Source organism: the organism of the source record quoted next, unplaced genomic scaffold (genome assembly GCF_019419815.1).
Source record: "Pyrus x bretschneideri cultivar Hongxiangsu unplaced genomic scaffold, Pyrus_bretschneideri_v1 Contig4, whole genome shotgun sequence".
NCBI classification, from domain to species: domain Eukaryota; kingdom Viridiplantae; phylum Streptophyta; class Magnoliopsida; order Rosales; family Rosaceae; genus Pyrus; species Pyrus x bretschneideri.
This window is the reverse complement of record NW_025999723.1, coordinates 8,773,043-8,786,988: the sequence shown is the minus strand read 5'-3', so window position 1 is coordinate 8,786,988 and position 13,946 is coordinate 8,773,043. Positions and strand designations below refer to the sequence as shown.

General features: G+C 38.4%; 2 protein-coding genes and 1 pseudogene across 3 annotated transcripts; 2 read left to right on the top strand and 1 right to left on the bottom strand.

The window, feature by feature from the left end:
• The first annotated feature begins 1,268 nt into the window (after positions 1 to 1,268).
• LOC125468912 (serine carboxypeptidase-like) lies at positions 1,269 to 5,096 on the top strand. Its single transcript, XM_048565662.1, has 9 exons — positions 1,269 to 1,649; positions 1,922 to 2,090; positions 2,621 to 2,740; positions 3,069 to 3,212; positions 3,298 to 3,448; positions 3,757 to 3,845; positions 4,155 to 4,413; positions 4,526 to 4,659; positions 4,796 to 5,096. Exons 1-9 carry the CDS (start codon positions 1,303 to 1,305, stop codon positions 4,922 to 4,924), a joined length of 1,542 nt encoding a protein of 513 aa, XP_048421619.1. The 5' UTR covers positions 1,269 to 1,302; the 3' UTR covers positions 4,925 to 5,096.
• A 1,422-nt stretch (positions 5,097 to 6,518) lies between these two features.
• Positions 6,519 to 7,524, bottom strand: LOC125468932 (annotated as a pseudogene).
• Positions 7,525 to 10,307: 2,783 nt separating this feature from the next.
• On the top strand, positions 10,308 to 12,422 carry LOC125468727. Of its 2 annotated transcripts, none has more exons than XM_048565023.1 (2): positions 10,308 to 10,689; positions 11,475 to 12,422. In XM_048565023.1, exon 2 carries the CDS (start codon positions 11,502 to 11,504, stop codon positions 12,288 to 12,290), a length of 789 nt encoding a protein of 262 aa, XP_048420980.1. In that variant the 5' UTR covers positions 10,308 to 10,689; positions 11,475 to 11,501; the 3' UTR covers positions 12,291 to 12,422. The 2 variants fall into 2 exon arrangements, with proteins under 2 accessions (XP_048420980.1, XP_048420979.1); XM_048565022.1 differs by having other exon boundaries at positions 10,310 to 10,772.
• The last annotated feature ends 1,524 nt before the right edge of the window (positions 12,423 to 13,946 follow it).

Here is a 13,946-nt window from a genome sequence, read left to right as displayed (position 1 = left end):
GTACCTGATAAAAACTAACCGCACGATGTACGATAAACAGACATGATTTACGAATCCCTAGAATCCTCACTAAAGAGTCCGAAGAGGATCCTGTTGGGCTCAAAAAATCAAACAATCTCTCTACGACTGCACCCTTTTCATTTTAAAGCCTCTTTCATTTCAAGGCTTTCTACAATATTGCAAGCTCATTGTATATATTTCATTTCAAAGCTTTCTACAGCACCTCCCTTCCTACTTCACATTCTTTCCATAGCAAAACGAGCCCATCCAATCTTCGTCCACCGCTCAAACTAACGCATGTATGACTGATGCTAGCATGATTTTATATTAGGCATTATATCGTTACAAATTGTTACACATGGGTCAAACAGCTGACAATGGCTCATGGACATGACTGATGAAAACATAAATCTCTTTTCAAAAGAATATCTTGAGTTGAGACACATGTTCGATCAATCCTATATAAGAGTGAGACCTCCTATATCTTAGTCCAACCTGACCTCACACATTTCATCCGTGTGACAACTCTATTCTATTGGCAGTCCTAGATCTAGCAAACATGTTGTGTTTGTCATTTTCGTCCTTTATTTTAATGAATCGTGTACCCGACTTGTTAAAAGGTCGTGTCGTTTCATGTCGGATTAATAGTTCATGCAAGAAATTGTTATGCTTAATGTGTAAACTTAGCAAACGGATCGTGTTCGTGTCATTTACATATCATACATGTGATCTTAACGAATTATCAATGTGTGACCTGATAATAATCCAACTCATTAATTGATGATCTCATAACGATCCAACTCGTACGATTTGACTCCAAAAATATTATTTCCGTACCATTTTGTCTCGAATTAACTAGTCGCGCAATAAATAGACAGTCATATCAATCGTGCAAGAATGAATGGAATCATCCACAACCTCAAAAACCTCCTCTTTCGCGTGCATTCCAAACAGTGTGCCGCTTTACACGTAATTATAAACCCCACATTCCTTCTTCCCCTTTTTTTTATTAATTTAAGGCAAGTCCTTTGTTGCAAGCAGAACGCAACGAGGCGGAAATCCCCTGCACCCTGGTTCACGGATCACACCAAATAGTCCAAAAATGGACCCCGCAATACAAAATCCAACGCCTGCGATCCGTTCCCTCCCTTCACCTGCCCGCATTACAATTTTCCCGAACTCACTCCCTCGAAAAAGTCCACTTATAAACTGCGACAGTTTGTCACCGCCCGGCGCTTTTCGCTAAGTCTCTCTCCGTTTCTCATCCCTTCTCTCTCAACCCAAAACGCAGACGCACAGGCCATGGAATGCAAGATTTCTTTCCTCCCTCACCTCCTCGCCTTTCTCTCTCTTCATCTCCTCCTCCTCTCTCCTCTCGCCGCCGCGAAGCTCACGAACCCTCTCGGGCTCGCCAGGTCCAGCTTCCCTTCCGTGCACGCGAAGCAGCTGATCAGAGCCTTCAATCTCTTCCCCGAGGAAGACATCAACATCATCGACGCCTCCGATTCCTCGACCGCCGCCGTCGCCGACGCGCCGAGGCTCGTCGAGAAGCGCTTTAGGCTCCCCAACCTCGTGGACTCCGGAGACTCCATCGAGGACCTCGGCCACCATGCCGGTTACTATAAGATCGAGCATTCTCATGCCGCTAAGTGAGCTTAGTAATCTCTTTAAATTTCGTCGTCTTTATGATACTTTGAACTCTTAATTTCGCGCTGCAAGGTGGATTTTAAGTAATTTAGGGGTTTTTGTTTTGATCTCATTTGAATTTTAGGGTTTTATGCAGAAAATTTATGCTTAGCTGGACCTCAACTTAAGAAAATAGGTCCTCAAAATTATGCAGAATATTGGATTTTTTTCGATTGTATAGTGAATTTAGCTGCTCGTTTGGTGTTCTTACTATTCAATTTTTGTGGTAATGTAGGATGTTTTACCTCTTCTTCGAATCTCGCACCAACAACAAGGATCCTGTTGTTATTTGGTTGACTGGCGGTCCGGGGTGCAGCAGTGAATTGGCTGTATTTTACGAGAATGGTCCTTTCACCATCGCAAATAACTTGTCCCTTGTGTGGAACGAGTATGGCTGGGATAAGGTAATATGAAACTCTCTGTCACTTTATGCTTCGTTGTTATGTTTGGATGTGATTGTTTATTGCCAGCGTGAGCAGTGTTAACAGATTGATAGTTGCAACCGCTATCTTTGAATCTCTTCTATTGACTAATTCATTTCTGCCCATATGACGAGATACTTACCACGTATGTGACTGAATATTTGATAGGAGAGGTTTTAAAACATGTCCTAGAATTATTTGTGGTAATATTTTGTTCTTAGTTATCGTTCATCGAACCTTTTCCAAATCATGTTGCACTGGAATGAAAGTGACTCGAAGAGACCTCTTCACATATATTTACTTTTACCTGCATGATATCTGAGGCTGTCACTGGTTATATGTTTCCTACTTCTGTAAGTCAGAGCTTGATGCTGTTGGATGATTTGGGATGATCATATAATGTTAGTCATCCAAATAAGAATCATTTGGAAATGATGGAACTTGATGTCAGCTCATTCTTCATTTTCCGGAGACGTAACCAATTTTTTTTTATACATTTTCTGATTTTTCAGGCATCTAACCTTCTGTATGTCGACCAGCCTATTGGGACTGGCTTTAGTTATAGTAGTGACAGACGTGACATTCGTCACTCTGAAGATGGTGTTAGTAATGACCTCTATGACTTCTTACAGGTATGTCATTATCCTTCATTTATAAAGCAGTAATGTTAAGTGTAATTTTCACAAACTGTCTGAGCTTTTAGTTTCCTATAAACATATCACCAAATGGCAGTTATTTTGTGTATGGAATATGTATACACACATACATACATGTATATATATACACACACATATGTATGTATATATTAAAGTCATTCTCAAACTTCACTGCAGTGCCTTTTAGTCGAAAAACTGCATGATTATTAACTTGAGAATTTGGAGGAAAGTAAACATCTTAGATGTTTAAGGTTTATTGCTGTAACGGATAGAAATATGACTTATTGCCTATCTACGATATTAGGCCTTCTTTGCTGAGCACCCTGAGTTGACAGAGAATGACTTTTTCATAACTGGAGAATCATATGCTGGACACTACATTCCAGCTGTTGCTGCTCGAGTTCACCGAGGAAACAAAGCTAAAGAAGGAATTCATATAAATTTAAAGGTTATATATCTCAAATATACACTAGTTTGATAATTGTAATGGGTCATATCGTGGTTTATTAAGTTAAGAAAATCTTGTTGAACAGGGATTTGCCATTGGCAATGGGCTTACTGATCCTGCAATCCAGTATAAAGCTTACACAGATTTTGCGTTGGACAATGGCTTAATCACAAACACTTCCTATAATCTCATTAACAAAGTGCTTCCAGTCTGTGAAATGGCTATAAAGCTCTGTGGTAAGTGACATTTTAGTGGCCCCTTCCTCTTTTTTTTTTTTTTTTTTCAAATTTCTATTACCGTGTTTTTATCTTTAGACCCTATGACATGCGAATTTGTTAATTAGAATTTGCAGTTCTTTTGATCGTTTTCATGTTAACGCGTTAGGGGTGGCTCCTTTCTTTTATATCTCATCTCTATGTATTTTTTTCTCTCTTTTCTAAGTTAAGAATGTTTTATTTGTATTATGCAAGAGTGTCTTTACATATTAGCCACATTAGTTGGTTACTGCTGCTGTTTAAATAAACATATACTTCTGTTGTTTCAGGCACTGATGGTAAAGTCTCTTGCGTGGCTTCGTATTTTGTTTGCAATACCATATTCACTAGCATCCTTGCGAAGGCTGGAAACATAAATGTAAGAAGATCAGTGACTCATTATTATCAGAATGATTGCTCCTTAATCTTTATGTTGTCATTTTATTATTCTACATGTTCTTTTCCAAAAAGGCACGTGAAACTTATTGCTCTGAAAAATGGTTCACAGGACTCAATTAAAGAGGCGGAAACTAATGTGTTTCTACAATTGCATGTTCTTAAACTTTTTTTTTTTTGCCTGAAGCTCAGCCAGGAAATATTTATTGTTATTAGCAAATTTCATGAGCATTTGGTATCCCACTAATGATCTGAAGTTTGACAGAATTTTTCTAATATTATGAATGTGCAGTACTATGACATCAGAAAGAAGTGTGAGGGTAGCCTTTGCTACGACTTCTCAAACATGGAGAAATTCCTGAACCAGAAACTTGTTAGAGAGTCACTTGGAGTTGGGGACAGAAAATTTGTTTCGTGCAGCACTACAGTGTATCTTGCCATGTTGGTCGACTGGATGAGGAACCTCGAAGTGGGCATCCCTACTCTTCTCGAGGATGGAATCCAACTGCTTGTGTATGCAGGAGAATATGATCTAATCTGCAACTGGCTTGGTAGGCCTCTAAGCTTTATCTGATACGACATGCCAAACCACTCGTTAAATATATTTTCTTTTAATTTGTGATGTGTAATTCTTACCCGTGCATATAAATTTGTATGCGATAGGTAACTCAAGATGGGTCCATGCCATGGAATGGTCTGGTCAGAAAGAGTTTGTGTCTTCTCCGGAAGTTCCTTTTGTTGTCGATGATTCAGAAGCAGGAGTTCTCAAGAACTATGGGCCTCTTAGTTTCCTTAAGGTCTCTTTCTCTCTCCTTTTCCCTTACATATGTGGATTTCTCTCTCACACATATCTGTATTCCATCCATAGACAATGATTAATTACGGATCCCGATTTATGAACTAGTTATATGGTATGCTATCTTGCAACAACAGGTCCATGACGCCGGTCATATGGTTCCAATGGACCAACCCAAGGCTGCACTAGAGATGCTGAGGAGGTGGACTCAGGGATCACTTGCTGAATCCGCAAGGGAACCAGAAAAACTGGTTGCTCAGATGTGATTTTGCGCGGGAACATGAACGGAGTGAAGAGTATAGGATGGATTTCCACAGTTTCTCAATACGCTTGTAAATATTTTGCCTAGGCTGGTGAAGCTAATAGTGTTTCTAGACAATGTGCTACGTTTGCTTACACTACTTTTAAGATGAATAAGAAAGACTGCTTGTGGATAAATATCTGTAGTTTTATATACAATTTATGCCTTGGTTCTGTCTGTAAATTTGGGTGGTTGAAGTAATATGATCCTCCAACAGCCATCACAGAGCATTCACCCTTGCATACGAGATAGAAGCAGAAGGATATTTCTCTATCAGTCTCCGGCTACGAGAATTTATTCTCCACTCGAGATTCGATCTTACAAGTTACAACCATTAGAATGTATTAACATACGATACACTTGCCGAATGCCTTGCTTTAGATTCCCGTATCTCTATATAGTCAGTCACCTGTAAGTGGCGGTTAGTTACTCTCCTATCGTTGTCGATCTTATGTGTCGTCTCGTGCAGATACAACAGTTTCTGAAACAGCTAGATGGAGAATTCCTCAAGATAATCATGTCATCGCTTACAAGAGTGGGATGAATGTTACGCAGGCATGTCTCCTGCAAAAAGCATGAATATGTGCAGTAAAGGAAACAGTATCAGTGAATTTCCATTTACTCCCCCGGCCGCTTTTTCTGTACATGAATATGTGCAGCTCAGCATGTCTGGTAGCAGGGGAGAACGTCCTTTTGCTGATATTATTACCTATATTCCATACGGGGTCATTCATAACAAACCTAGACCTTCCCTATTTACTCAGACTATCCTTGCAGAACGGGACTCCTTGTGTATCGGTAGGTGATCCTTGACCGTTGATCGCTGTTATACCTAAATTTGAATTTGACCAACAGTTAAAAAGGCAATTGATCGCATAAACTTCGTTGCCAAGTTCAACTAAACATAGTAAAAATCCCAAAATATTTTCCTGATCTAAGAAAACTCTCGGACCGGGGAAATGTGGAAACACAACGGATGCTTGAAACTACGATCAGATGCTACAATGTGGAAATATTATGCCACCACCTCATCTGAAAATGAACATCAGGCATAATTGCATAGCTTAAGTATGTGTATCCAACAAGCAAAGATATTTGATCATGCTTTCCAATCAACACAAATCGAAACAAACTGCAACAAAATTTACGATCAAATCCCACATAATCTAAAACCCCAACTACATTTCTACTTTGTTGCTCAGCTAAACCAGCATCCTATGTAGCACGGATATGGATACAGATACGAATACAACAATACGACTCAGCGATACGGTTATTTTTCAAATATTAAGATACGATACGGCATGGATACGTTAATTAAAAATATACATTGATGTATATTAATATATATATATATATATTAATAATTGTATATAAATAAATATATACGGCATGGATGCTAAAAAATATGCATTATTTCCTAATATAAATATATATGGCCTTATCAGCATGTATCGTATCCCATACCGTATCTGATACGGTATACGCTCTTAAGCTGTCCGTGCTTCATAGCCAGCATCACATTAACTACTTTTCTCAATCAAAAACAGCAAAAACCAAACAAATCATCGAAACATAAATCGAAAAACAAAAAGAACATTGAAATCCCCTAATTCCAGACAAAACCCACCTCCCAAAATCAACTAAAACCCTTCACCAAATCACTCAATCTTCATCATCATTCTCACTCTCATCACAAGTAACCAGCTTTCTTCACAACCTTCTTCCTCTTCTCCTCTGCCTCCGCCCCTAACCGCAACCTTAGATCAGCCCCATCATCCACCACCGACGCCCAATTATCATCCTCAAACCTCTCACCACCACTATCATACTCCTCCTCGTCCAAATGCGCCATCATTACCATTACCACTACCACCACCACCGCCACCTCTCCTTACTCGCTTCAGCGACGACCGCTCCCTGGGCCCCAGCTGGTTCTTCGGGCACTCATACGACAAGTGCCCCTCTTCGCTGCACTCGTAGCACCGACTCTTGTCCTTGTACTCCCTTACGAATAAATTTGGCTGCCCGACCGTTGTCAGCAGCGATAGAGGCGGAGAGCTTCCTCCTGTTAAGTATCTTCCTGTGCATGTGTGGGACACTAATTGGACGAAGGCGACGCCGCAACTTTGGCGGGTCTCGCGATTCTTGAGGACGGTGACTCGGTCGATCTTACCGAAGTGGGAGAAGAGGGTGTGGAGATCCGAATTGGTGAGGGAGTAGTCGAGGTTGGAGACATAGAGGGTCGATTTCGATGGCACTAAGGTTCCTGAGCCAGACGCACTTACCGTTTTTCGGTTAGTGGGTTTTGGGGTTTGTGGGGCAGAGGAGGCGTAACGATAGTAGAAGGTGTCATCTTCGTCTTCGTCGCTGTTCTTCTTCTTCTTCCTCTTTTCCGCCATTGTCGATGCCACTCTCGAAGCTCCCAACTTTCAGTCAGAGATGAGGACAGTGGGCCTCAATCAAAGGCGCATTCAAGAAACTTGCATCCACACCGCATACGCGAGGATTCTCTGAAGGACCTGATTAGATTTCACCTGGAAAATGAGAACCTCCTCAAAACGAATTTTAAATTTTCTCCAATATCTTAACACAACTATTTCACCAAACAATATTGCTTGGAACAAAGTTGAATAGTTAGAGATCATATATTACACTTTTTTCCTATTCTTCCTTGTTTCGTAATGAACAATATATCAAAAAGTCACACAATCTTCTTAGCCAAAAAAAAAAAAAAAAAATCACATAATTGTTGCTTACCTTATACAATTCGCATGTCTCAGTTCTCAGATTCATAATGTTATAGCATACATATTCTTCTTCTTCTTCTTTGGCATAAAATGCCAAAAGCAGTTGCATTTATCAAATCAACACTTACATGAACAACAACATGCCAACAAAAATTGACTTGAAAAAAACCCCATTGTCATATGTTTTATTATGTTGTTGATGTGATGTGCTCAAAATAAATGGTTAGATTGGCCCAAGTGTTACGTGTTCATGCATAAATTGATAATGCTGGTGGCGGTGTCATCATCTTTGCTTGTATATACCAGATAAGCAAACAAATCAACAAAAACCCATAAAAGCATCTCACATATGTAATTATATGAATGCAAGACGACTCGACATCTTACTTGATAATATCATACTCGTGTCTATGACCTTGATGAACTTTTTAGGACACAAAGAATCACTCTTTTTTCTTTATATACAACTCAGGCCAGGAAACACTGAAACACAACCCCTAAATCCAATTGAATCAAATGTAAAACAAATTCGAATGTAATTTTCTAAATTCAGATAAAAAAGAATCTATTTGTTTCTGAAGCCCAACTATATTAAATCACAAATTTGAAGCAAATTTTGACATGCCATAGGTCAATAAGGTAGGAATCGTTTCATAATAACTTTGATGACGGACGTCGGAGGAATCATCCAATTACCGTTGAAAAGCTTGAAAAGGAATTTCAATTTGAAAGATCTGGAGCAAAGTGTCTGCTTGGTGAGGAGGAGTTGCACAAGATTTTCAATTGGAAAACAAGACGATGACCAAGCAGGGAGAAATCAGGAGGAAAGAGCTGACTGCGGGGCATTTTTGTCTATGTCAAAATGTAATAATGCAAACTTAGCAGGGGTAAAATAGGAAGCACATTGTGCTTATGAATAGTATTTCAGTGTGTTTTGGGTTTTAGTATAGATTAAACTAACAAAGATACCTCGCGCTCTACCGCGGGTTTGAAACGTAACCACAATTTAACACACTTATCTCAAGTGATGAGACCAATTAATCTTTCCAACAATGATTCGCAACTAAGATTGGTCCACAAATCAATAAAAAAAGAAAAACCACGTGAAAATCTGAACACTATTGCGGATCCATAAATTTTACCTGAGGTGGGCAACGTGCAAAACTTGCCAACATATTTTGAACAACATACACCCTTGAAAATTAGAACATACCACTATACTTCATAATTAAACCAAATTTAAATCAATAACCTGCGCAACTTATTGTTGTCACTTTTTATAATCAATGTTTTCTATTTTGTTTTTTTCCCTTCCGTTGGTCGAATTCTTTGCAACCTCTTTCTCAAACACAAACGTTTCTCAAATCTTCTCAATTTCATAACCACACCCATCTCTAAATAATTCAGAAACCAATAAAGCAATTTAAAACACTCATCTCTAAACAATTCAGAAATCAATCAAAACAACTGAATCTACGTTGTAAAATAATTCTTTCAATTTGCATTCATATTCTAATGAACTTACATTAAGTCAAGGCCCAAATCTATCTGCAATTAATTGAAAATGGTCTAATTATATTAGAATCATGTTTGAAGTAGACCGACTCTTCCGTTGCCCAAATAACCACAATACCAACCAGAGCATACAAATTCAATAAGCCCAAAAGTTATAGAAATCCAACCCATTATAACTCCAATATAATACAGAATACCAATTTCAATAACCCCAACAGTTATTCAAATTCAATAACCAAGAATACTAAATTCAACTCGGATATAATCAATAACAACCCCAGAAGTTTAAATTCCTTACTTACCATGCTTTGGTTCAATCGAGAAAAGGGTATTTGGACCGCAATGTAGAAATCAAGAAATCAACAGACGAAAAACGAAAATGGGTATTTTGTAAATAATTCTTTCAATCCTTGGGTATCCAGAAAAATCACTAGAAGATAAGAGCTTGTTTGGTACTCTATTTAAATCCAACTTTTTAAACTCAAAAACAATTTTCAAGTTTTAGGCCTTAAAAATTTGTTTGATAGAATTATTTTCAAAAACTAAACTCAAGACTAATTCAAAAATATAATTTATTCTCTAAAAACATAAAAAGTGAGTTTTTAGAGTTTTTTTTAAACTGAAACTCACTTCTTTCTTTTCTTTTCCTCCTCCCCTCTCACTCCAAATCTATCTCTCTTTTCTTCTTCTCTCCTTTCTTTTTTTTTTTTTTTTACCTTTTTCGTCTCTCCTCCAATCTGCTCTTTTCATTCACTCGGTTCTTTCTCTCACTCATCTTCCTCTCTATCTCATACGATCCTCTCTCTTCTTTCTCTTTTCTTCAATCATCTCCTACTTTCTTTCCTCCTCTCTCCTCTTTCTCTCTCTCCTGTGACCCCCTCTTTCTAGATCTTTTTGTCTAGTTTAAGTCGTAAGATTTAAAAAATTTAAATCGCAAACCAATCAAGTTTTTGATTCTTTAAAAAATTGCTTTCAATACATGTTCTTAAGAAATGTTTTGAGAAATGATAAAAAATTTCAAATAGGATACCAAGTAGGTGGTAAATTTTGTAAAGTATGATAAATTGCTTACCTGCCGTAAAGACGCGCGGATGGAATATTGATACGTCGCGTTTCACGCGTGCACTGTGGAGCGAGTCGCTAGATTTGCGTGAACTTGTTGCGGCGGTGGTATGGGACAACTGGTGGAGCAGCAAGGAAGAGGCGGAGGAGATTGGGATGAGTATTCGCATTCAGTCGAATTCCAGAAACCAGAAAAATGACAAGATTGGTTCATCGCACGTGGATGTCACGTGAGATTGCCAAATCCGGAAAAAAATAATAATTGAAAAAAGAAGAAAACATTGTCGTTTGGAACAGAGCGATATGGTCAGAGATGAAGCCTTCTTCTTCTTCCAACGAATTGAAAGCTCAGTCGCTGATTGTTGTCTCTGGACAAATATGCAGCTGAGAACAAAAGCTTCAGGTGATTCCTAATCACATCATTCTTCTGCAATAAGACACCGCTTGACCAGTTCTAGGGTTTCCTCTGAGCCCCCTTCTCTAAGGGTACCATTTTGCCCTTTTGTTTTTCTTATTTTTGTTGTTTTTCAGCTTATTTGATTGAATAAATCAATGAAAAATCGAATTCTGAGAATTGGGTATTGGATATTTTGTTGTTTCCTGAGATGGATATTGGTTGAAATTTGAAATCTTTAGTTGTTGGCTTTTGGATTAATGATTTCGTGTTTCTGTATGCATTATGATTTCGAAGACAATAGGCAACAATTTGATTCGTAATTTCGATAGAGGCTACCAGAAAGATTGAATATAATCTGTCAAGATTTGATGGACTTGTAATGTGATAAGAAAAATATGGAATTATTAATAACAATCTTAAATAGTCATTTTGTTTGGTTTTTCGCACTTTGGTGGAGTGTAGAATGAATATTTTGGAGTGCCAATCCGCTATAATACAAGCAGTTGAAATATAAGTTCTTATTATATTGTGGTTGAGTTCATTCGACGTGCACAAACTGCGTGTGATTCTTAAGCCGAAATAGTATAGAGCCAATAAGTGTAGATTCCACTTATCCTTTTCAGTTGGTAATTTAGCTCTTGAGTGCCTTTCGCTATTAAATTTCTATATCGACTAACGATGCATGAAGCTACAAAGTTAATCGACTGTATTGATAAGTCTTTGTTGTTTATTTTTTCACGTGTACCATTTAACTTTTCTAACTTTCCTCTCTTCCTTTTTGGCCAAAACAGTGATGAACTGCCTTTGGCTTTGAAAAGATGCATGAGTTCTCCATCGTGGATGGCTTAGTGGAGATAACTGAAGGCTTGGGAGAGATGATTAGATATGTGGCAAATGAACCGTCAGTAGGGCTTTTTTATATTCACCAACACACACAAAATGCAGTGCCCAATCTCGTTAGTCTTACAAGTAATGTTGCGGAAAGGTCTTGTGAAACAGCTTTGCACACTGAGGATTCAGAGGATTCCATAGCTATGTTGAGATTAATGAAAAAATGTGGATTCCCCGTTGCTGATGAAATGATTAGAGATATAAAGATATCTCTAGTGCTTATGTCAACAAAGAAGCCCAAAAGAGATGTAATCCATCAGCAAACACCAGGTTTTCAGATGGGAAGAACAAGCTCTTGGAAGCCAACAAGTTGGGTTCGTTCCCCTGGTGATGCTCAACAGGATACTGAAAGCAGTTATTTTTCTACCGTAATCAAATCTGCCAGACAAAAGGCGAGTAGTTTCAAGTGGCCGCAATTTGATCCTAAAGAATTAACACAGACCTCTAATTCTAACCCATCACTATTAGTTGTTTCTGCAAGCACCAGTTCATCTGAGCCGGATGTAGAACTTGAGGAGTTGCCCTTGTCGAGTCATGTTGCTAACGAACAACAAGAAGAACAAGCTGATGGTAGCTTGTCAAGTCCTTATTTATTATCAATGGCAGAAAACTACGATGAATTCAAGGCTGATAAAGAAAATAATCTACAAGAGTGGTTAGAAGGGGCCGGTAATCTAGATAATCGCAAAGGAGCAAGCGATGCAGAAGGATTTTAGCTTGTCAAAACTACGATACTGAAAGATCTTTAGCCTGTACATACCATTGTGTCGCGTGTTATTCTATGTGGATTGTAATGTATACACAATTATTTGAATATTCCAGGGTGATAACAAAGATATATTCTCTGATTCTTATTGGTTCAAGAAAACTTATGGTATTTGATTATGGTGAGTGATTTAAGTTTCATGTGGATTGGCTACCATGAATCTTGAATTCCGTCGTGGTAGGAGTTGTCAATCCACTGTGACTTCGTCCATCTCGTATCGGAGGATTGCAGTTGTGCTTTTGAAGGATGCACTAGTCGACTTCAATGTCCTCGTATTGACGACATTGTTGTGCTTTTGAATGATGCAGTAGTCGAATTCAATGTAAAGCTAACTAGAAGCAGTAGTACTTTTGAGGATGGCTTCGTGGTATAAGCCTTCTGCAAAATAGTTTTCATTTCAAATGGATCAAAATGTGCGAGAGTTCTCTTATCGTTTTCTTTTCTTTATCAACAATTGTTGTCCATGAGATTTGTCATCATTGAACAGCCAACGGTTATAAGAATTCCGGTCCTAAAGCTGTTAAGAATGGCACGTCCTAAAACTAAGCATGTACAGAATTATCCGATTGCTATTACAAGCAACAAGCAAACAATATTTACATGGCAAACACTAAGAAAATTCTAGGCAGCACTGGTTTGGGATCCAAACACTAATTAGTCATTCCATTGGTTTAGAGAAAGGCTTTCTTGCATTTTATCTTATGAAATCTTGTCTAAATTGTAGCACACGGAAAATCATAATCATGATCCGAAATCTTTTAATAGTTCGGTAAAAAAAACAACCGTAAATCAGCAAAGATTGCTTCCTTCACACGTTAATTTAACAAGTTGTGGACATGGAAAGATCACAACTCAAGTCTCATTCCACCAGTCAATAATCACTGGTGTCACGTCATAAAAGCCCCCACCATGGGCAGCACCCAATTCTGCTCCTCGCAATCAGCTTGACGAAAGTGCAATGGAAAGTGGGGGCATTATTCATGAGTTTCATCCTAAGTCCTAGGCCAAACATGTCGCTGCGATTATTATCTTTATTTTATTCGGGCTTATTGGAAGATGGCACAGAGTTGCTCTTGCTCAATTCAATTGGATACCAAATTTCTCATTTACCTAAGCGGAGGAGAGCAAACGCCACAAATTTCTTTTGCAATTGAAGATGGTGGCAGTGGTTATCCAGCAAAGAACATGCTGAGCAGAAAATGGATTTTGCAAGGCTGGTAACAGAAACTTTAAGCCTTCATGGTGGCCACTTGTCAGAGACTCAAAAGTGAATAGGACCCTTCCCATATGTTGGGCAAAGCATGCACCACAGGATATAGATCTCAACTCTCAAGGCAACAAAATGTAACAAGGCTCACTGAGTGGAACCACTTTTTCAAGTTAAAGAAAAGTTGACATCTCACCCCTCAACAAAAAAAGGTCATCTACTCATTCTTCAACATGTCGGAATGATTTTGCCCTAACAAAATACAGAAAATAATATCAGATGTTTATCGGCAAAATTTTATAACCATTTTGAAAACAAACGCAAAAGAAGAAAATGAAAGATACAACCATTACCACAGTTGGCCATATAAGACAATTCTGACCCACTAAATATGCATAG

Excerpts from the sequence above, each read along its gene's own strand:
- LOC125468912 (XM_048565662.1), top strand. The coding sequence starts at position 1,303 with ATGGAATGCAAGATTTCTTTCCTCCCTCACCTCCTCGCCTTTCTCTCT. Across the intron at positions 1,650-1,921 it reads GAGCATTCTCATGCCGCTAA|GATGTTTTACCTCTTCTTCG; the intron begins GTGAGCTTAGTA and ends GTGGTAATGTAG. Across the intron at positions 3,213-3,297 it reads GAATTCATATAAATTTAAAG|GGATTTGCCATTGGCAATGG; the intron begins GTTATATATCTC and ends CTTGTTGAACAG.
- LOC125468727 (XM_048565023.1), top strand. The coding sequence starts at position 11,502 with ATGCATGAGTTCTCCATCGTGGATGGCTTAGTGGAGATAACTGAAGGC.